This window comes from Hemiscyllium ocellatum, chromosome 2, assembly GCF_020745735.1.
Source record: "Hemiscyllium ocellatum isolate sHemOce1 chromosome 2, sHemOce1.pat.X.cur, whole genome shotgun sequence".
Classification (NCBI taxonomy): domain Eukaryota; kingdom Metazoa; phylum Chordata; class Chondrichthyes; order Orectolobiformes; family Hemiscylliidae; genus Hemiscyllium; species Hemiscyllium ocellatum.
Window position 1 is genome coordinate 84408215 of NC_083402.1, and position 22330 is coordinate 84430544.

Below are 22330 nucleotides of genomic sequence, written 5' to 3' on the forward strand. Positions count from 1 at the left end.
AATGCAACAAGATCTGGACAGTATCCAAACTTAGGCTGACAAATGGTAAGTACTGTTTACACCACAAAAATATCAGACAATGATCATCTCCGATAAAATACTGCCCTTTAACATTCAGTGGTGTTACCATCACTGAATCCCCCACTATCAACATCCTGGGGGTTAGAATTGACCAGAAACTCAAGTGGATTCATTATATAAACAATAGCTATAAGAGCAGGTCAGAAGCTAGGAATTGCTGCAGCGGGTAACCCACCTTGTACTCCCAAAGACCCTATTTCTTGAGGAAGGGCTTATGTCCGAAATGTCGATTCTCCTGCTCCTTGGATGCTGTCTGACCTGCTGCGCTTTTCCAGCAACACATTTTCAGCTCCCAAAAACCTGTCCATCAACTACAGAAGACAAATCGAGAGTGTGATGGAATACTCCACACTTAGCTGGATGGCTGCAGCTCCAAAAACTCTCAAGAAACTTCACACCATCCAAGTCAAAGTAGTCCACTTGATTTGGCTCCACATCCATGAACATCCACTCCCTCTACTATTGGTCCTCAGTATATACTGCTGCTGTTACCTACAAAATGTACTGCAGAAATTCACCAAGATCCTTAAACAGCACCTTCCAAACCAACAACCACTTCCACCTATTAGGACCAAGGCAGCAGATATATGGGAACTCCACTACCTGTAAGTTCCCCTCCAAGCCACTCATCATCCTGACTTAGAAATATATTTCTGTTCCTTCACTGTTGCTGAGTTGAAATCCTGGAATTGTGCATTGTGTGCCTACCTACAGCACATGGACTACAGCCAATCAAGGAGACAGCTCATCATCACCTCTTCCAAGGGTAACAAGGAATGGACAATAAGTACTGGCCAGCCAGTGACATTCATTTCCCATAAGTGAATAAAAAAAGATAAGGATGCTCTGAGCACCTACATAGACACAAAGTGAATGAATACAGAGGAAGTACATGAGGAACCTGAGATGTAAGTTGTTTCGATGCACAAGATGGGTCCCTGTCCCTGTGCTCAAACAAGTGAGCCAACAGAATTACAATTAAAGGTATCAGTGTGCTCCAAAGTTCAGTATTGAAGTTGAAAATTGTATTCTGAGTGAGCAGAGATGTGCCATGATGATGTGATGAGGTTGGTGCATGTATGATGCCAACTTCCATAATCTGTGGTGCAGGCAGTTGCTGCCCATGGAGTATGTTCTGAGATGTTGCTTTCTGCTGACCAACATGGAGATCCCAGGAGGAGCATATCATGAGTTACAAGCATCTACTCTGACTTTCATTTTGGGAACTGTCACTGTCTAATTTCTCTCTGTTATGTGGAAAAATGGCAAATTGAATATAAATCAGCAGAAAATAAGTAATAATGAGCCTTAATGCAAGCCAAAAGACTTCTTGCCACTTGCGAGCAAGATTCTTGTCTTGACGCAAAATTGGACATTATTTTTCTTGACATAATGAATCTCATTTTTTCTGATCTTGCCATATCTTCCCAACTAATTTTCCATTGTTAATATTGCTCAAGAGTTGGGAAGATGCGGCTGCCCATTCTGAATTCCTTTGTATTTAATCATGTAACTGTGTCCAATCTTTTTAGAACCCTGATCACTTCTGACAGCCTTGTGCCATACGTTTAAAATTGCAAACAAAAACACACACAATTTTTATCACACAGACAGCATACTATGACACCCTTTTTAATGGATCAATGTCTCCACTGTATTTTCGAGACAGATTTTGATGTAGAATTCTAACTGTGATCTTATCAGGATTCTTCTAAGTCTTTTATTTATCTTATCTGTTTTATTTTATGTTTAGTATCTTTGTGACACGCAGTGTTGATATACCTGCTTATATGTGTGAAAGTATTTTGTTTACAATAATTATATAATTCTTCAAAAGTTTCCCTTTGTACTAATACCTCTGGCTTCTAGCTCCTAAGAGCTTTGGCTATTTTTCCCACAGCCCACATCCGAATTCAACCAATTAAACAAAGTGAGAATCAGTAGTAAATACACTCTCATAAGCAAACACAGAACACCCTCCTGATGAAAGAGCAGCGCCCTGAAAGCTCGTGCTTCCAAATAAACCTGTTGGACTATAACCTGGTGTTGTGTGATTTTTAGCACAGAACAACCGAACATTACACATAGTTTAACCAATATGTTTCTGCTTTTTATAATTGATCATTTCCTCATTGAACTCATAGACTCAGAGATCTACAGCATGGAAACAGACCCTTCGGTCTAACCTGTCCAGATATCCCAACCCAATCTAGTCCCACCTGCCAGCACCCGGCCCATATCCCTCCAAACCCTTTCTATTCATATACCCATCCAAATGCCTCTTAAATGTTGCAATTGTACCAGCCTCCACCATTTCCTCTGGCAGCTCATTCCATACCTATACCACTCTGTGAAAAAGTTGCCCCTGAGGTCTCTTTTATATTTTTCCTCTCTCACCCTAAACCTATGCCCTCTAGTCTGGACTCCCCGACCCCATGGGAAAGACTTTGCCTATTTACCCTATCCATGCCCCTTAATTTTGTAAGACTCAGTAAGGTCCCCCCTCAGCCTCCGACACTCCAGGGGAAACAACCTCAGCCTGTTCAGCCTCTCCCTATAGCTCAAATCTTTCAACCCTGGCAACATCTTTGTAAATCTTTTCTGAAGCCTTTCAAATTTCACAACATCTTTCCAATAGGAATGAGACCAGAATTGCACACAATATTCCAATGGTGGCCTAACCAATGTCCTGTACAGCTACAACATGACCTCCCAACTCCTGTACTCAATACTTTGACCAAAAAAGGAAAGCCTTCTTCACTATCCTATCAACCTGCGACTTCACTTTCAAGGAGCTATGAACCTGCACAAAAGGTCTCTTTGTTCAGCAACACTCCCCAAAACCTTACTGTTAAGTGTATAAGTCCTGCGAAGATTTGTTTTCCCAAAATGCAGCATCTCACATTTATCTGAATTAAACTCCATCTGCCACTTCTCAGCCCATTGGCCTAGCTAGTCAAGATCCCGTTGTAATCTGAGCTAACCCTCTTAGCTGTCCACTACATCTCCAATTTTAGTGTCATCTGCAAACTTACTAACTGTACTTGTTATTCTTGCATCCAAATCATTTATGTAAATGACAGAAAGTAGAGGATCCAGCGCTGATCCTTGTGGCACTCCACTGGTCACAGGCCTCCAGTCTGAAAAACAACCCTCCATCACCACCCTCTGTCTTCCACCTTTGATCCAGTTCTGTATCCAAATGACTAGTTCTCCCTGTATTCCATGAGATCTAATCTTGCTAATCAGTCTCCCAGGGGGAACCTTTTTGAACGCCTTACTGAAGCCCATATAGATCACATCTACTGGTCTGCACTCATCAGTCCTCTTTGTTACTTCTTCAAAAAACTCAATCAAGCTTGTGAGACATGATTTCCCAAGCACAAAGCCATGTTGACTATCCCTAATCAGTCCTTGCCTTTCCAAATACATGTACATACTGTCCCTCAGCATTCCCTCCAACAACTTGCCCACCACCAAGGTCAGGCTCACTGGTCTATAGTTCCCTGGCTTGTCCTTTCCATCTTTCTCAAATAGTGGCACCACGTTTGCCAACCTCCAGTCTTCTGGCACCTCACCTGTGACTATTGATGATACAAATATCTCAGCAAGAGGTGCAGCAATCACTTCTCTAGCTTCCCACAGAGTTCTCGGTTACACCTGATCAGGTCCTGGGGATTTATCCACCTTTACCCATTTCAAGACATCCAGCACTTCCTCCTCTGTAATCTGGACATTTTGCAAGATGTCACCATCTATTTCCCTACAGTCTATATCTTCCATATCCTTTTCCACAGTAAATACTGATGCAAAATACTCATTTAGAATCTCCCCTTTTCTGTGGCTCCACACAAAGGCCGCCTTGCCGATCTTCGAGGGGCCCTATTCTCTCCTGAGTTAACCTATTCTCTCCTGAGTTATCCTTTTGTCCTTAATGTATTTGTAAAAACTCTTTGGATTCTCTTTAACTCTATTTGCCAAAGCTATCTCATGTCCCCTTTTTGCGCTCCTGATTTCCCTCCTAAGTATACCCGTACTTCCTTTATACTCTAAGGATTCACTCGATCTATCTATACCTGACATATGCTTCCTTCTTTGTCTTAACCAAACCCTCAATTTCTTCAGTCATCCATCATTTCCTGTACCTACCAGCCTTTCCTTTCACCCTGACAGGAATATACTTTCTCTGGATTCTCGTTATCTCATTTCCGAAGGCTTCCCATTTTCCAGCCGTCCCTTTACCTGCAAACATCTGCCCCCAATCAGCTTTCAAAAGTTCCTGCCTAATACCGTCAAAATTGGCCTTTCTGCAATTTAGAACTTCAACTTTTAGATCTGGTCTATCCTTTTCCATCACTATTTTAAATCTAATAGAATTATGGTCGCTGGCCCCAAAGTTCTCCCCCACTGACACCCCAGTCACCTGCCCTGCCTTAATTCCCAAGAGTAGGTCAAGTTTTGCACCTTTTCTAGTATGTACATTCACATACTGAATCAGAAAATTGTCTTGTGCGCACTTAACAAATTCCTTTCCATCTAAACCTTTAGCACTATGGCAATCCCAGTCTATGTTTGGAAAGTTAAAATCCCCTACCATAACCACCTTATTTTTCTTACAGATAGCTGAGATCTCCTTACAAGTTTGTTTCTCAATTTCCCTCTGACTATTAGGGGGTCTATAATACAATTCCAGTAAGATGATCATCCCTTTCTTATTTCTCAGTTCCACCCAAATAACTTCCCTGGATGTATTTCCGGGAATATCCTGCCTCAATACAGCTGTAACGCTATCCCTTATCAAAATTGCCGCTATCCCTTATCAAAATTGCCACTCCCCCTCCTCTCTTGCCTCCCTTTCTATCCTACCTGGAGCATTTGTATCCTGGAACATTAAACTACCAGTCCTGCCCATTTCTGAGCCATGTTTCTGTAATTGCTATGATATCCCTGTCCCATGTTCCTAACTATGCCCTGAGTTCATCTGCCTTCCCTGATAGGCCCCGTGCATTGAAATAAATGCAGTTTAATTTTTTAGTCCTACCTTGTCTCTGCCTGCCCTGACTGTTTAACTCTCTTCTGTTCTCAACTGTACCCGTCTCAGATTAATTTCTTTCCTCACTATCTCCCTGGGTCCCATGCCCTCCCCACCTTACTAGTTTTAAATCCTCCCAAGCACCTGTAGCAAATTTCCTTACAATATATTAGTCCCCATCCAATTTAGGTGCAATCCGTCCTTCTTGTACATGTCACTTCTACCCGAAAAGAGATTCCAATGATCCAAAAATGTGAATCCTTCTCCCAAACACCAGCTCCTCAGCTATGCATTCATCTGCTCTATCCTCCTATTTCTGCCCTCACTAACTCGTAGCACTGGGAGCAATCCAGATATTACTACACTTGAGGACCTCCCTTTTTTAAATTTCTTCCTAACTCTCTGTAATTTCCCTTCAGAATCTCAACCTTTTCCCTTCCTATGTCGTTGGTTCCAATGTGGACAATAGCCTCTTGCTGGCTCCTCTCCCCCCTGAGAACATTCTGCACCCTCTCTGAGACATCCTTGATTCTGGCACCAGGGAAGCAACACACCATTCTGCTTTTTCACTGCTGGCCACAGAAATGCCTGTCTGTACCTCGGATTACAGAATCCCCCAACAGAATTGATCTCTTGAAAATGGACATATGCCTCATTGCATTAGAGCCACTCTCAGTACCAGAAACTTGGCTATTCGTGCTACGTTCCCCTGAGAATCCATCACCCCCTACATTTTCCAAAACAGTATACCTGTTTGAAATGGGTATATCCACAAAAGACTCCTGCACTAGGTGCCTACCTCTCTTACCTTTCCTAGATGGGAAAGGCACGGTGGCACAGTGGTTAGCACTGCTGCCTCACAGCGCCTGAGACCCGGGTTCAATTCCTGACTCAGGCGACTGACTGTGTGGAGTTTGCACATTCTCCCCGTGTCTGCGTGGGTTTCCTCCGGGTGCTCCGGTTTCCTCCCACAGTCCAAAGATGTGCGGGTCAGGTGAATTGGCCATGCTAAATTGCCCGTAGTGTTAGGTAAGAGGTAAATGGGTGGGTTGCGCTTTGGCGGGTCGGTGTGGACTTGTTGGGCCGAAGGGCCTGTTTCCACACTGTAAGTAATCTAATCTAATCTAGAGGTAACCTATCTACGTGACTGTATCTGAGACTTTCCCCCCTTCCTAAACTGCTATCCATCACATACTGTTGCTGTTGCAAATTCCTCATTGCTTCTAACTGCCTCTCCAACTGATCCATTTGATCTGGTAAGATTTGCATCCAACAGCATTTATGGCAGATATAATCCTCAGTAACCCTTAAACTCTCTTTAAACTCCCACATCTGACAAGAAGTACTTATCACTGTACTAAAGGCCATTTTTGCTCCTTCACAATCTACAGACCCAGAAAATAACACTGTCTTATTCCTCTACAAACCACCACCCCAGGTTAAATTAATAGTTATGGCTTCTATTAATCAAGAGACCTATCTCCAAAAACATAATCAAGAAAGAACCCGCTCTACTCACTACTGTAGCCTTTGTATTGGACACACTTAAAGCAATGATTACTTATCTGATTCTGTGTTGTGAACTTCGCCCAAACAGGTTCCTCCAAGGTTAGTTGTGAATTTCCCTGTTTGGAGTGCGTCTGGGAAAATTAACAATGTCCGGTGATACATGAATTCAAAACAGCATAATTGTGCAGATTTTCTCTCTCTCTCTCACACACACACACACACACCCCTTCCTTTGTCTGTTCTTCTCCCTTTTAAAACTGCTGTTTTGAGTTTTTTTTTCCAAAAGTTCCAAAACAGTGCAACAGCATATAAAACAGTACTTGCTGCTGCTCCTGGAATTTGAGGAAATCACCTCCAGCCCCTAAAATAACTCAAAAAAAAGGAGCAGCTGTTGCAGCCAGAAATTCTTCCCATCCTCCATCTTGGATTAACTCAGAAATAATTCTGTTATCCTTTTTTGGCATAGTCACTTAAGGAGTAATTTTTAAAGGTAATGAACCTTCTCCCTCTACAGCATGCTTGGGCAATCACAGCTAGCATGAATCCATTCCCTAGAAGCATTTCTCACTTCTGTTCTGTTTTTTTTTCTCTCTCCTTCTTTCTTCCAACCAATCTTTAATCTAGCATTCTCCCTCCCTAGAATTCTGTGTTTTATGATCTTCCAATAATTTCTTGTATGATAGCTTGTCCAAGATAGTCTGAATCTCCAATGCAGCTACAGTAATAATTTCCTTGTTGCTACAAATTATTTTCCCCAAATCTAGGTCACCAGTTTTCCGTTTTGAGACAAAATAGGGATGTGGAGGTGAGCTTGTTAGGTGTCAAGGAATTTATCAATCCCACTGCTGAGAACATTCGAGTGGCTGTATGCTAATCAGTTTGTTGTAAACTGACTGGTGTGCTTTGGCCAGGTGCTGGACCTATTACAAGTCTCAACAGTGATGTTTCAGCTTCCTAGAAGCTGCTAATCAGTAGAGACTGTTAGCTTCTGGATTGTAAAATATGTCAGTTGAAGCCTACACAGGGAATCCAGTGATGGGAAGGTAAACCCTTTTCTTTAGTTCCCTGCAGAATGATGGTGAGGGCAATTGACTATTAATTGACCACTTAATGGCCTTAATAGATTCTGGATTGAGAAAGATTTCAATGGCCATTGTTGCCCAGAATTAATTGATGAGGTGGCAAATTCTCCTCTAATTCCCTTGAACTTTTAGTTATTAGGGCTGGTTAATACCAGATTTGATGAAATATTGTTTTGATATCAAAAACATTTATTTTCATCTCGCCTCTGATAATTCAACTCTTATAGCCATACTTGCTTCAAGGTTGTAATAAGATCTAGAGCTATATCATCATGGTGGATTTTAAACTGACATTGATAAGTGCCGCTGGATTACAGAGTTGGCCATACCTTATTTCATTTTGTTGATTGTGGATGGACTGATGGCCAGATTGAACTTGCCCTGCATTTTAATGGAAATAACTTTATCAGGTAATTTTTCACATTGTTGGGTAGATTTCAGTGTTGTAGCAGTACTGAAACAGCTTGGAGGCATGACTGACTTTGGAACACAAGTCTTCAATATAACAACCAATGTATGAAGGGGCCTATAGCCTTTGTTTTATCCTGTGTCTTCAGTTGTTTCATGTTAACACATGGCGTGAATATAATTAACTGACGTCTGGCAAGCTGAGGACCTTGGGAGGAGTCTAAGATAAGTTATGCATCAGCATTTCTGGGTGATGACAGTTGCCAATGCTTCAGTCTTGTCTTTTGTGTGCATGTGCTGGGCCCTACTGTGATTTAGGATGGTGATGTTCCTGAAGGCTCCTCCATGAGTTGGTTGTTTAATTATCGTCTGTTCATGTTAGGATGTGTCAGTTCTGAAAATCTTTGTAATCTGTTGGTTATGGAATCATTTATTTCTATTGCACGTTTCTTTAGTTGTTTACTATTAAGCCTTTATTGTAGCTTCACTGTATTGGCAGCTCATTTTTAGGTATGCTTGGTATTGTTCCTGACATGTTCTTCTACATTTCTCATTTGTCAGGTTTGATCTCATGGCTTGATGATAATTAGAGTAAAGGAAAAAGCAAAGATTCATAATGCACAGAAAAAGCCCTTTGGCCCATCAAGTCTGCACTGATGTAACTACCACTAAAAGCGCACTAATCCCAATTTCCTGCAGTTGTCCATATTCTTGAATGTAAAGATATTTGAAATACTCATCTAAATATTTTTAAAGGTAGTAAGGTTTCCAGCCTCCACTACCTTTCCAGGCAATGTATTCTAGATTGTCATAAAGCCCCTGAGTGAAAATGTTATTTCCCAAATGCCCTCTGAATGCCAGGTGATTGATCTGCCATCATTTTGTGTGCTTGTGATTCTAGCAGGGTATACATACCTGATGGGACAGTACATGAGTCATGCTGTCCAAGAAGATTTCACACATTGCAGGAAATCTCTGCCAGACTACTCAGACCTCTTGGCATCATGGTAACCCAAAACCTATCAACACACTTAAAATAGCAATTAATGAATTGAAAGACCCTACACAGACAAAAACCAAATCTAATGTCATTTACAAAATACCTTGCAAGAACTGTCACACACACTGCATTGGACAAACAGGCAGAAAACTAACCACCAGGATACATGAACATCAACTAGCCACAAAACGACATGACCCTCTGTCAGTAGTATCCTTATATACAGATGAGGAAGGACACCACTTCAACTGGGACAACACATCCATCCTAGGACAAGCCACACAGAGACATGCACGAGAATTCCTGGAAGCATGGCATTCCCAACCGGAACTCAATTAACCAACACATTGACTTGGATCCCATTTACCACCCCTGAGAAAAAGAAAAAAATGATATCACCACAGGAAATGCCATCCCTAACCCAAGGAAACCTAAACACATAAATAGAAAGCCAGCCATGCCAACAACATTTCATCCGGAGGCTCACTGATGATGTTACCTAGTATGGTGACAAAACGTCCGAAAACGAACTTTCCAGCTTAGTGAGCAAACTTACGTCCAGAGCCTCAACCAGAGCTCCAAATCTTCTCAAAACTCATTGATTCCATAGATTTTTATTGCAGTACCTTCTATATGCATATCTTACAGTCACCGGCATTTCAGTGTCTGGGCTAATGTTAAGCTAGTTGGCTACAAACAGCAACATGCACCAATATAGAAGAACCTCAATTATCCAGCCTCCGATCAACTGAATGTTGGATTATCCGAACAAGATCGCAAAGTTAACACTTGGTTCATTATGCCAAATAATCGAATATCGGATAGCATTCAGTTAACCGAACAAAATACTCCCTGCTTGTGTCCTTCAGATAATTGAGGTTCCTCTGTAATGTGTCATGCTTGAAGTGATCCCAGTTGGGAGGGAATCTGAGACTTGTATGTCTTTAGATTATGTACTGTGATAAATTGGTAATACCATGAGCATGTTTCTTAAAGCTACACTGCATATTGCTGTGCTACATAATGTAACTGTTATAGAGTTACAAATTGTGGTAGAATACAATTTTGCTACAGCTGCTGATGGCCCTTAGTACCTCTCGATGTCCTATTCTGAATCAATCTCAAAGTTTGGGAGAAGATTTGTAGGTCGGGTGCTCATTATTGTGGTTTTGTTCGTTGAGCTGGGAATTTGTGTTGCAGACGTTTCGTCCCCTGTCTAGGTGACATCCTCAGTGCTTGGGAGCCCCCTGTGAAGCATTTCTGTGATGTTTCCTCCGGCATTTATAGTGATTTGTATTTGTCCCAACGCTACTATTATAGGACAGGCCAAAGAGAGAACAGCCAGGGAATTCCTAGAGGCATGGCACTCATCCACAGATTCAATCAACAAGCACATCGACCTGGACCCAACATACCGGCCACTGCAGCGGGAACTGACAGCCGGAAGCGGCAGATACAAATCACTATCAATGCTGGAGGAAAGATCACAGAAGCGCTTCACAGGAGGCTCCCAAGTACTGAGGATGTCACCTAGACAGGAGACGAAACGTCTGCAACACAAATTCCCAGCTCGGTGAACTGAATCTATCTCATTTAGCTCACTGGTAGTGTCACAAAATATGGAGAGAATCCTCAATGTGAAGATGAAACTTTCCCGTAGGAACCAGCAATGGCCATACTGTCATGGACAGATATGTCTATGCCAAGTAGTTTGGTGAGGGAGAAATTAAAAAGGTTCCTTCTTTTATATTCATTGTCTTGGCAGCTAACACTAATCTAGCATTGTCCTAATTTTCCACTTATAACCTCAGGACTCAGCCACTTCAAATCGGTAATTATGCTAATCTTGGGGTGATGGACATTGAAGTCCCCAGCCTATGCTGTATTCTGTGGTCTTAGCATCCTCAGTGCTGGTTCCTAACTATTTTTAGAAGACCATTGTTTATCACTGGAAAAGGGCAGTAGATTGTAATTAACATGAAATTCCTTTGCCCTTTTTAATCTGATGCCATGCTATTAGACTTGATGGGGTCCAGAATTGATATTGAGAACTCAGAGGGTGGTTTCCTCCTGACTATCAATGTTCTGTTACCTCTTTACTGGTGGGACAGTAAGTTGCCAGGGATGGTGATGGAGGAGCACATGGACATAGAATTTTATTCCAAATGGCAAAGGAAAAGATGAGAACATTTTTTTGGTATGACAGTTTATTGGAATTTGACTTTCTTGAAGTATGGTAAGGTTGCCACAGTCTTACCAGACCATAAAGCTGCTCTGTCTTTAGCGAGAGATGACTGATGGTGGTTTAATCTGAGGGTAACCATACCTCAGGTGAGGGGAGAGCTTGAGAAGGAGAGTCTTTCAAGGTAATCTCAGCTGGTGTGGGAATTGAATCCATGCCATTGGCATTACTCTACATCGCAAGCTAGCCACCCAGCCAACTGAGCTAACAGACCAAGAATATGAGTGAAATATTATCATGTAATTTGACAAGAAATTGGATAATTATTTCCAATGACAGAATAGAATATAAAAGATTACAGGGAAAGGCAGGGAAAATGGGATTATAGTAAATGCCTCCTATTGAAGAATCAGCACAGGCTTTAATTTATGATTTAGCAACTACAAAGTAGTAATATAATAAAGGGGTTCTAATGATAGCCTAATCCGGAAAGCAAAGTTCAAAGGCTAATTCACCTGAAATCATGTATTCGCTTACAACTTTAACATCACTCCAGGATACGTTTTGTCTTGGTTAGTAGTGCATGTTTGGAAAATGAGATGGCATCATTGTATTTTACTCGCTACAGTATTGTGTGATGTGATATACCTGATGTGTGAACTTTGAAAAGTCCTAGTCAGCTGTAGTACCTGTGTAACATTTTGTACTTACATTTAGCCAATGAGTAAGATTTTTAAAGCTATTTGAGGCATAATATTGAAGTATTAGTGGTTTTGTTGGTAGCATAATGTGAAACTCTGCATATGGGTTTCTCCATATCTGGGGAGATGTTTTCCTTGGATGTTTGAAATGAGCTTATTCTGATACTTAGGATAAGTTATCCTCCCTGATTTTGCTTATTGTCTGCTTTAATCTTAACGAAAAATAGGTGGACCATTTCAATCTTACCCAGATGTGTAGAATGTTTGTATTCAGCCAAATGATCAAAATCACATGCACTTTATTGATCTGATGATGAAAGTTAAGTTTTCTGTAACTTGTGAATTCCTTTTTAAAAATCTGATTGTTTGCTACATGTAAATGCACAGGAGCCTAATAAGTTCAGAAAGAAAACAAAACACGTTAGGCAGCTAGCAGTGTCACACATGGTTAGCGCATTGAGGAAGGAACAACAAGCAGTGATTTGGTTAAAAGGCACTGGGGTTCCAATGACATTATAGAGTCATTTCATTCACAGTATTTAGCTAGTGTCCTCTTGCTCCCCTTAAAGATCCCTTGGATCATGGAAGAGTGAGTCTGGGCTGGGAAGGCAGGGTTACAATTGTTTGTATTGTTTGACTAAAAAATTAAACAGAATAAAACTCTGTAGTTAGTAGATTTAGACTGCTGTTTCCAAACTCTTGCAGAAGGAAACTGCTCCCTAATACATATCCAGTGGATATGCATGATTTATTTAATTATTTATAGAATCTCAGAATAGTGACAACACTGCAGGAAGTCATTTGACTCATTTTATCTTTGCTGGCTCTCTGTAAGAGCAACTCTACTCCATTGCTGTTCCCCCCGCCATGGATGGTCACTTTTTTTTCTCTTGAATACTTATCCAATTACTTTTTGAAAACTCCTTTAGTAACTGCTCCTGTTCTACCCTCAGCTCCTGCAGTCCATATCCTAACAAGGAATAGAAGTTGTATAATAGGGTGAAAGCAATCACATTTGATGTAAACCATATGCATGTATTTTACCAATAAATAAGTGTAATCTCACTTAACCTATTTTGGTGATTCTTCGCTCCTTATTGATCCACATGTTACCTTGAGAAAAAGTGTAACTTCATTTTATTTTTAATTGGTGCCAGCTATCTCGCCATGTTACGTGAGCAGCTAAATTTGTTACTGTTCTGTCGGCTAGTTTGCTGCAACAAGAAAGTATAGTTATTACTTTGTGTATTGGAATAATGATTGCACTAATGACAAAAAAAACCTGGTTATTATTTTGTTTCAGGCTGAAATTGTCAAGAGACTAAATGCCATTTGCGCCCAAGTCATTCCTTTCCTGTCTCAGGAGGTAAGCTATTCTTAATATTACATATTTGTGATTCAGGTAATGTAGCTGTTGCCTTCCTGAATGCGAATGTATCTTATTTTTTGAACTAAGCAAGGAAAATGCATCAAAGTCCAGAAGATATTGAAGGAATAAACTTCCAACTGGATGTCTCTTCCTTTTACTTGTATTATAAATCTTAAAGAATTTGCTGTTTGGGTGTACCAGAACTCAAAACTCTTGTATGTGTTGAGCTGTTTTCAGACCAACATAGATGGTAAAATCAAATTCATTTTAAGCTGCTTATTGCTTTCAATGGCATAATCTTACACATAAAGGGGTCTGTTTATTGTAATATGTATCAAATGTACACAATTTGCAGACATGTATTCTTCATGCTTCCTTCCTAAAATTGGGTGTTGATAACTTTTCTAATTGTGCAAGGTTTGTTTGTAGATATCTTTGATCAATCAGTTCAGACATGTTATGATACACCTTGAGAGCAGCTGGGACTTGAATCCAGACTTTGCAGTTCAGAAGTAGGGACACTACCACTGTGCCACGACTATTAAAACCCTCAATAACTTCATGCTGTAATGCTGAGATGAGCTTTCAATTGCAGGTTAATTAATTAACTTTAAACTATGTGGGCAATACAGTAGCTCTGTAGTGCCTCACAGCACCAGGGACCTGGGTTCAATTCAAGCCTTGGGTGACTGTGTGGAGTTCTCCCTGTGTCTGCATGGGTTTCACCTGGGTTCTCCAGTTTCCTCCCATGATCCAAAGGTGTTCATGTTAAGTGGATTGGCCATGCTAAATTTCCCTGTGATATGCTATCTAACTGAGTTAGCCATGGTAAATGCAGAGTTACGGGTCTTCAGAGGGTGAGTGCAGACTTGATGGTCCAAATGGCCACTTTCTGCACGGTAGTGATTCTGTGATTAATTTCAGCTCACAGGATGGGACTTGGACCGATTTTCCCAGAGTATTGACTTGGCCCTCTGGCTTACTAGCCCGGTGACACCAGTTACACTACACCAGTACCATCACAGCACTGTCATCCCACATGATTTGATTATAAATGTAAACAGTGAGATTTAGTGGTTTGTTTGCAGTGTTAACGTGACTTAATATTGTACTTCCAACCTATCATATGTGTAATTAAAAAATGCTGCTTAAAATTAAAATGTTTGCCTTCAAAATAGAGTCCCCCAGGAATTGGGTCAAGTCAGCTTGCTGTGTTAGTGAAGAAGCCACTGATATTGAAGAGTGGCTGCCTTGTACCAGTGATATAAAATTGCAAAAATATTGTGAATCAATTCTTGCAGTCTTCGACCATTGTGAGACAAGATATGTGATTGCAGACACACATTGGAAATCCTGATGGGGGACTAGCATGGGAATTACTTCAGAGATTTAACTTCCAATTGGCAATTCCTGTAGGTCCTGTGAGAATGTTTATGACTGAATTGAGGTGGAGACTTCAGACTGTTCCACAATAGTTACCTGGATAATTAGTCACAAAATGTTAGACAAATAAAAATCTAGTGCAGGAACATATTTGACCCTCAATGAATTAATGAATTGACATCTCAACCCCATCTGACAATCTCCGATCGCTCCCTGACTATTGATCCCTACCACCTGTCTCCCCCTTGATCCATCCCAACTATCTGATAAACCATCCACCTTCCCCCTACATGACTATCCAACTCACTTACTTTACCAACTCAGCCATCTACTCTCTTACCCATTCACCAATTCACCCACTCTGCTATTCATCTACTTACCCATTCATACCCTAATCAGTAATATTTGAAGACTGAACCTTTAAACCCATTCTGTGGCAGTTAGTTGCATCAAAAAGTGATGTATCCCGTCTTCTTCAACTTTACTTTGCTCCAACAAAGTTCCCCAAGGTGCACTCTGGTTGAGTGTTTCAGGTTTAGAAGGATCTGGGCCAAGTGGGACTAGTTTAGACTGGGAAACTTGGTCGGCATGATCGAGTTGGACAAAAGGAGTAGTTTTCCATGTTGTATGACACTATGAGTATGTCTCTATTAGGAAATCCTGGAAATAGTGGTCATAGTTCAGGGAGTTTTTAAGTGCAGTGGCAATTCACTCAGGATTGCCGCTGCTTGGACTAGTTAGATCTGTAAGCTGTGAATTACTTTGTGGAATATGATGAGAAAATAAGGACAAAACTTTACTCGTTTGAAACCCATTCACTTATACAGTAAAATTTGGGTCACAAGGCACTAAATGAATTACATGTATAATCTACCTTGTAGATTAACTATTATACCAGTGTGTCCTTTCATTCTGAAGAATTCTTCTTTCATCTCATGGTTGGATTCTTCATTATATCCTGCCAGTAGATTTTAATGAATCTGCTAATTGTGAGGGAACTTGATGGTGTATGTTTAGTGGGTGCCTCAGCTGTTTGATATCTTTCAGTTTGGCTAATTGCTGCAGGAAGTGATGGAAACATTGAAATTTATTTTTGAGCCCCACCTTGTTATACTTGTATTTAGTGCACTTTCTTCTTTTAAATTGTGAAAGCTAGTGAATAACTTTTTTGAGGGTGGCATAATGCACTGGATTCTCCATATGTAAATCTTTATAGGTTTATGAAGAGCACATTAATGTATTTATTAGAAGTTTGCAAATATTCAAGATACTTGAACTTATCATTTAAGTTCAAACAATGTTTTGTAATAAAAAAATTATTTGTACTCCTTAGTACATAATGTTACATTTCATATATGGTTGTTAATCCATTGAATGTTTTTCTATAAAGAAGCCAATTTTTTTCAACCTAAGATGCAAGGACAGTTTTAGTAATCGCATAACTAATTGACTTGTAGTTCTCTGTTGTGCACTTTAAACCATTTAATTAATTCAAGCTTTGAATTGCTATCATAAGAAGGTCTTAGAGAAGGGATTGGATTGAGCAGTTCAATATGCTCTGTGAACATTACATACATCATTGACCAATGAGGTTTTTCACTCTTAGGTTTAAGAATGACTTAATGCTACAGAATGCAAATGAAACTGACATTATTTGCTTTCTGAAATTCACTTTCAGCACCAACAGCAAGTGGTGCAGGCAGTGGAGCGGGCCAAGCAAGTGACCATGGCTGAGCTAAACGCCATCATCGGGGTACGTGGTCTTCAAAGTCTGCCCCTTACAGTGTGTATACCCATTTTATTACTCTCCTTACCACTGCTGGAGCCAGTTTAACAATTAAAATGAGGGAGATCACATGCAAAGGGATCCATTACCTTTAATTTTAATTTTAACTTAAAAATACAGGCATAAATTATTGCTCAATTCAATCTAGCTATTATTGTTGAATTTTGTGTGTTATAAATTCAAGTCCTAACTTATGTTAGGAAGGGAAAAATAAAAAATAATGTATGTTTAGGTGTGTAATTATACATTTTAAAAAAAATTGGCTGTAATTCACATGAGTGTTAAAATGTTGTGAAATCTTCTGTGCTGCATAAACATCCTAATGTTCTCCCAGTGATTGAGTCAGAGGGCTCTGCGCAGTTTAGTTTTTCCAAAAAAAGCCAAACAAAAATTGAAATTCTGATAATCAGCTGAACTTTTTATAAAATGGAAGTGAAAAGTATTAAGTTTTTATCTGTTGCTACTGCTGGTATGATATGTGCATTTCTGGTGAGATTTTAATCATTGCCATATCATTAGACATGCAGAGGTGATTTGTTATTAGCTTTTTGTACTGCTTTTAATGCTAATTGTTTGAGAGGTATCTTGAACTATTTCATGTCAGACCCACTTAATTTCTTCACTTCGTAATATTGATCCACCTATCGGTGCAGATCGCATAAAATAATATTCACCCGGTAAAATGTGCAACCGACTCGCCACCATTGCTTCCAACAGTTCCAAATAACCTATTTTCAACCAATCATTGAAAGAAATGTTAATGACATATCATTTTTCACTTTTCAACGTTAGTGCCTAGTCATTTTATCAGTCTTGCAAAACATTTATGCTGCAATAAGATTTATCAATCCCTCGAGGAATTGAAATGTGAAGGGATAATAATGATTTCTTAAGGTGATTAATGAGGATGTGCAAGAATCTTGTGTACCTTCTGAAAAGACTCCTAAAATAACCAAGAAATAAAAACAGCTTTTTTTTTGTCATGGCATAATGGCGCAGAGAGTATAAATGGTCACCATCCAGCGAAAGGCTATTAATGTTGTGTTTTACTGTTGCAATGAGGTAAAGCTCAGAAATGGAACCTTAATTTACACAATATGACATTTGGCCAAGTATCAGTTTCGAGCAATTGCTTCACAACCTTTTTGTGATTTTGTAATGTAACTGATTTTAACCTAAACTCCTGATTTCCAACTGAAAATTAGCAGACTGGCAGAACTCTTAGGAATTGGTTGACATTTCAGTTGGTATTCAACTGGTCCACTGGTGTTCAGCCTTATAGTCCAAAATTGGAGAGTCTTTATTTATTTGGTGTTTTGAGTTGTAGCAATTTCCTTTTTAAATTAGGTTCAGCCTTTGCCCCTACAGAAATCTTATTGAATACTAATTTTTTAAAAATACATGTTTTATAAGGGAATATCAATTATTTAAAACTAAATTATTGATAAAAAATATTTAATATGGAATAAATAGACTAAGTATTTCATTTTCCCACTGAAGCATAACTTTGCTCAAACATGCAATGAATGAGGCAAACTATTTTTCTTTTTCATTTTCAACCTCACCTAAAGTCCATCAATTAATGTAGCTGTAACTACAACACAACTAGACAATGAAGCTTCCATCTGTTAATCCACACGTTTGATGTTCTTCGCAATGAAGCCAGTCATACAAAAGTGCTAATAAAACTGTCTATGCTAAAATAACATATAAAGAATTATTTTATCTCTATGGTAATCTCCTTCTCATGTAACTGTGCAGCTGGTTCTAGCAATTATGTTTTATAAAATTTTATTTGGATTAACTTGCTATGTAGCAATTTTTCTCTCATGTTGTCTGTCAAGATTTCTGTTTTTTTTCAATGTATCAAATACAGTTTGAAATGGTAATTATTTCATTTGGTTTGATTAAAATTCAAATCACTGAGTGAAGATGTAGATAAGGGTCACTGAATAATCAATCTGAAGTGTAGGTAGTACTTCAGTTTTTTGCCTTTGTAAAATAGGAAATTGGAGCCCTCTGATTGGAGCTGATAGTGGCTTTAGATGTGACTTGATTGCTAGTTGTTTTTTAATGGGCTACTTTAAGAGCTATTTGGAGCTTGGACAACTACATGGAAGATATTGGCAGTTAATTAGATGAAATAAAATAGAAGAGTGACCTTCATTTCCTGCTAATGGCCTTTCACAAAGTGGGATGAAACTAAGTCAGTCATGAAAAATTGTGAATTATGTTTATTCTGAGTCTTTCATGCTTCAGTTCTTAGAAGTGGGGTTGAATACACTGTGCAGTTATGTTTATGATCCCTTCAAAATTGTGCAATTTATGTATCAGACATTATTAAAAGTCATTATTATGGACTCATGCACACAAAATCAAAATCTGATGGTTGCAGGAAAACAAAATAAGGCTTTATAATATACTTCCAAAACTTCTATTGAAGAGAGAACTTTTAAAGCTAAGCAAAAGTCTAACTGCTGGTAATGTTAGATATTGAGTGGATATTTCCAGTCAGAAGGTCATGACTATAGAATCATAATACTGCCTGTGACTTGAATTTGCTGTCACAATCAGGTAAGTTTACTTTTAGCTGATTCATGTCTAGACTAGATTGAATGCTGAATAATGATTAACGTCGGTTTGGAAGACAACCTTTACTTTGACCTGAAACAAATACAAAATGCTGTAGAAACTCAGGTCGAGCAGGATCTGTGAAGAGAGAAACCAAGGTAATGCTTTGAATCTGGTGTGATATGTACGAAAGAAGGGCAAGTAACATGAACTCAGTGTCTCTCTTCACAAATGCTGTAAAACCTGATGAATTTCTCCAACATTTTCTATGTTGTTTCAGATTTACAACAACAGTATCTTGCTTTTATTTCAGTTTGATCTATTTAAAATTTACATTGTGTTTTTATTGATGCATTATGGGAGTACCATACTTACTTAGAGATACCTGATGGTTTGAAGTTACTTCCTATTTAGAGAAATATGAATCGTACATTAGCTATGGGAAAAACCAGCTGAGATTTTCTATTGTATTGCCTAACTTTCAAGGCATGGCTCTGTCTTGACTAATGAGAAAGCTCACTGGAGTGAGCTCCATTCAGCTTCTTAGCACGGTTTTTGGTAAATCACATACGTGAACCGTCACACCTCACTAGAAGCTGCCAGCCAATCGGAGATTGACAGGTTCTCGATTTTAGATATTATCGTTGGAGGCTTGGTCTTCATGGGATTCAATGGTGAGAAGGTAAGTCTTTTTCTTTCGTGTCTCTTAGGGTAGGGATTACTGGGAGAGCCAGGGGCTCAGTGAGTGCTCGGAGCATGGGTCACAATGGACCTTTGAGCCCAGCATTTCATTGCTGATGTAGGACGAAGGCAGCGAGTATCTATCTAGGACTAACTCTTCAATTATTTGCTCATCCTACCACCTTTCTTTTTACCTCCAGTGAGGGGAAGATTGTGCTTATAGTTTCAATGAGCAGTCACTGAAATTTGATCCTTTCTACAGCAATAGCTCTATCTCACCTGTTCATTCTAGAAATTCCATATGTAAAGTAATTAGTTAGAAATGCCTTTTAAAAATTTTTAATAGAGCAGTGTACTATACAAATGGAACTGGAACAAATCTCTCAGATATCAGAATGCAAAGAAAAAAGAAACAGTAATTTGGCTTCTAGAGAAAAATGCAGGCGTTATGGAGATACTTTGGCGAGGAAATGCTTATTATGTAATGGGATGAACACAGGAAACAAGTTACCCCTTATTGTAAAACCCTGGGCTCTAGTTCTGAACTCATCCACAACAGGAAACATCATTTCCATTTTTGCCTTATCAAGATCATTTAGAATCTTATAAACATTATCAGATTACCTCTTGCTCTTCTAAGCTCCAGTGAAAATCAGTCCAGCCTGTACAAGCTTTCTTCTTCATTCCAGGTATCAATCTAATAAATCTCCTCAATCCATCGCTAACATATTTATGTCCTCCTTTCATAAGGAAGCCAAGACTGCACCAATGCCATAACAACCTTTTGCGTTCAATACCTCTCTCACTTCATAAGTCACCTTAGTTACATTCTGTACCTGCATATTAATATTTTAAACTAGAATGTCCAGATGCCTCTGCATCTCGAAATTCTTCACTTGTTCTCTGTTTCTGTTTTTTTTCCTTCCTGCTGAAATAAACAATATCATATTTTCCCATATTATATACTATCTAGAGGAAAGTTACTCTACTCCCAGAGTACCGTTGGGCTGCTTACTTATTTGAGGGCGAGACAACTGGTGGTGGTTTAAGTTTTGGGTGACTATGCATTAAGCAAGGGGTGCGGTTGAGAAGGCAGGACCTTCATGGTGATCTCAGCCTGTGCAGGGATTGAACCCACACTGTATGACTTTTGGCATTACTCTGCAATCCAAATCAGCTCTCTAGCAAACTAGGATAACCAGTCTCCAGGTATACTGCTGACCATGCAATTAACCAATCTATATCTGTTTGCAACCTTATGATGTTCTCTTGACAACATACTTTCCTATTTATTTTGTGTCCTCTGCAAAGTTAGTGACTATATCTTCATTTCCCTTCATTTAAGTCATTGAGATAAAGTGTTAAAGGTTGAGGGCCCAGGAAGGACACCTGCAGACCACCATTTACTACATTCTGCCATTCAGAAAAAGACCCATTTATCATGACTCTATTTTCTGGAACTATGAGATAAAGAAGCAGAATTACACTATTCAGCTCATTTGAGTCTGCTCCACCATTCAATCATGGCTGAGATCTTCTTACCAATCATGAACCTACCTATCTCTGTCTTAAATGTACTCAATGACTTGACTGCCACAGTGTGCTGTGACAATGAGTTCCGCAAATTAATCACTGAAGCAATTCCTTCTCCTCCTCCGTTCTAAAAGATTATCCCTTCATTCTGAAGTTGTGCCCTTGGGTCCTAGTCTCTCCTACTAGTGGAAACATCTTCTCATGTCCACTCTATCCAAGCATTTCAGTATTCAATCAGATCCACCGTCATCCTTCTAACCTCTATTGAGTACAGATCCACAGTCCTCAACTGCTCCTTGAATGACAATCCCATCATCCCTGGGACCATTCTTGAAAACCTTCTCTGGACACTTTTCAAGGCCAGCATATCCGTCCTTGGGTATGGGGCCCAGAACTGCTCACAATGTTCTAAATGTTCTCAGCAGTACACCCCTGGTCTTGTATTCTAGTCCTCTCAAAATACATGCTAACATTGCATTTACTTTCCTAATTGCTAATTGAATCTGTATGTTCACCTTCAAAGAATCCTGAATTAGAATTCCTCAGTTCTTTTGTGCTTCAGATTTCTGAAGCCTTCCTCCATTTAGAAAATTGTCTACTCTATTCTTTCTACCAAAGTGCATAACCTCACACATTCCCACATTGTATTCTATCTGTCAGTTCTTTGATCACTCTCCCAGCTGAACAATTCCTTCTGCAGCCTCTCCACTTCAACACGGGTGGCACGGTGGCTCAGTGGTTAGCAGTGCTGCCTCACAGTGCCAGGGACCCTGATTTGATTCCAGACTCTGGCAACTATGTGAAGTTTGTGCATTCTCCTCGTCTGCCTGGGTTTCCTCCAGGTGCTCTAGTTTCCTCCCACAACCAGAGCTGTGCAGGTGAGGTGAATGGCCATGCTAAATTGCCCATAGTGTTCAGGGGTGTGTAGATTAGGTGCATTAGTTAGAGGTAAATGTACAGTAATAGGGTAGGGGAATGGGTCTGGATGGGTTACTGTTTGGTGGGTCAGTGT

The 22330-nt window shown here is 39.6% G+C and overlaps 1 protein-coding gene across 1 annotated transcript in view; it reads left to right on the plus strand.

Moving 5' to 3' along the window:
- Nucleotides 1–22330, plus strand: part of LOC132828169 (transducin-like enhancer protein 4) — a 206342-nt gene that overhangs the window by 61268 nt on the left and 122744 nt on the right. The window contains exons 5-6 of the mRNA XM_060845101.1: nucleotides 13299–13361; nucleotides 16426–16500. Coding sequence (XP_060701084.1) covers nucleotides 13299–13361; nucleotides 16426–16500 — 138 coding nt within the window. The remainder of the gene's footprint in view (nucleotides 1–13298; nucleotides 13362–16425; nucleotides 16501–22330) is intronic.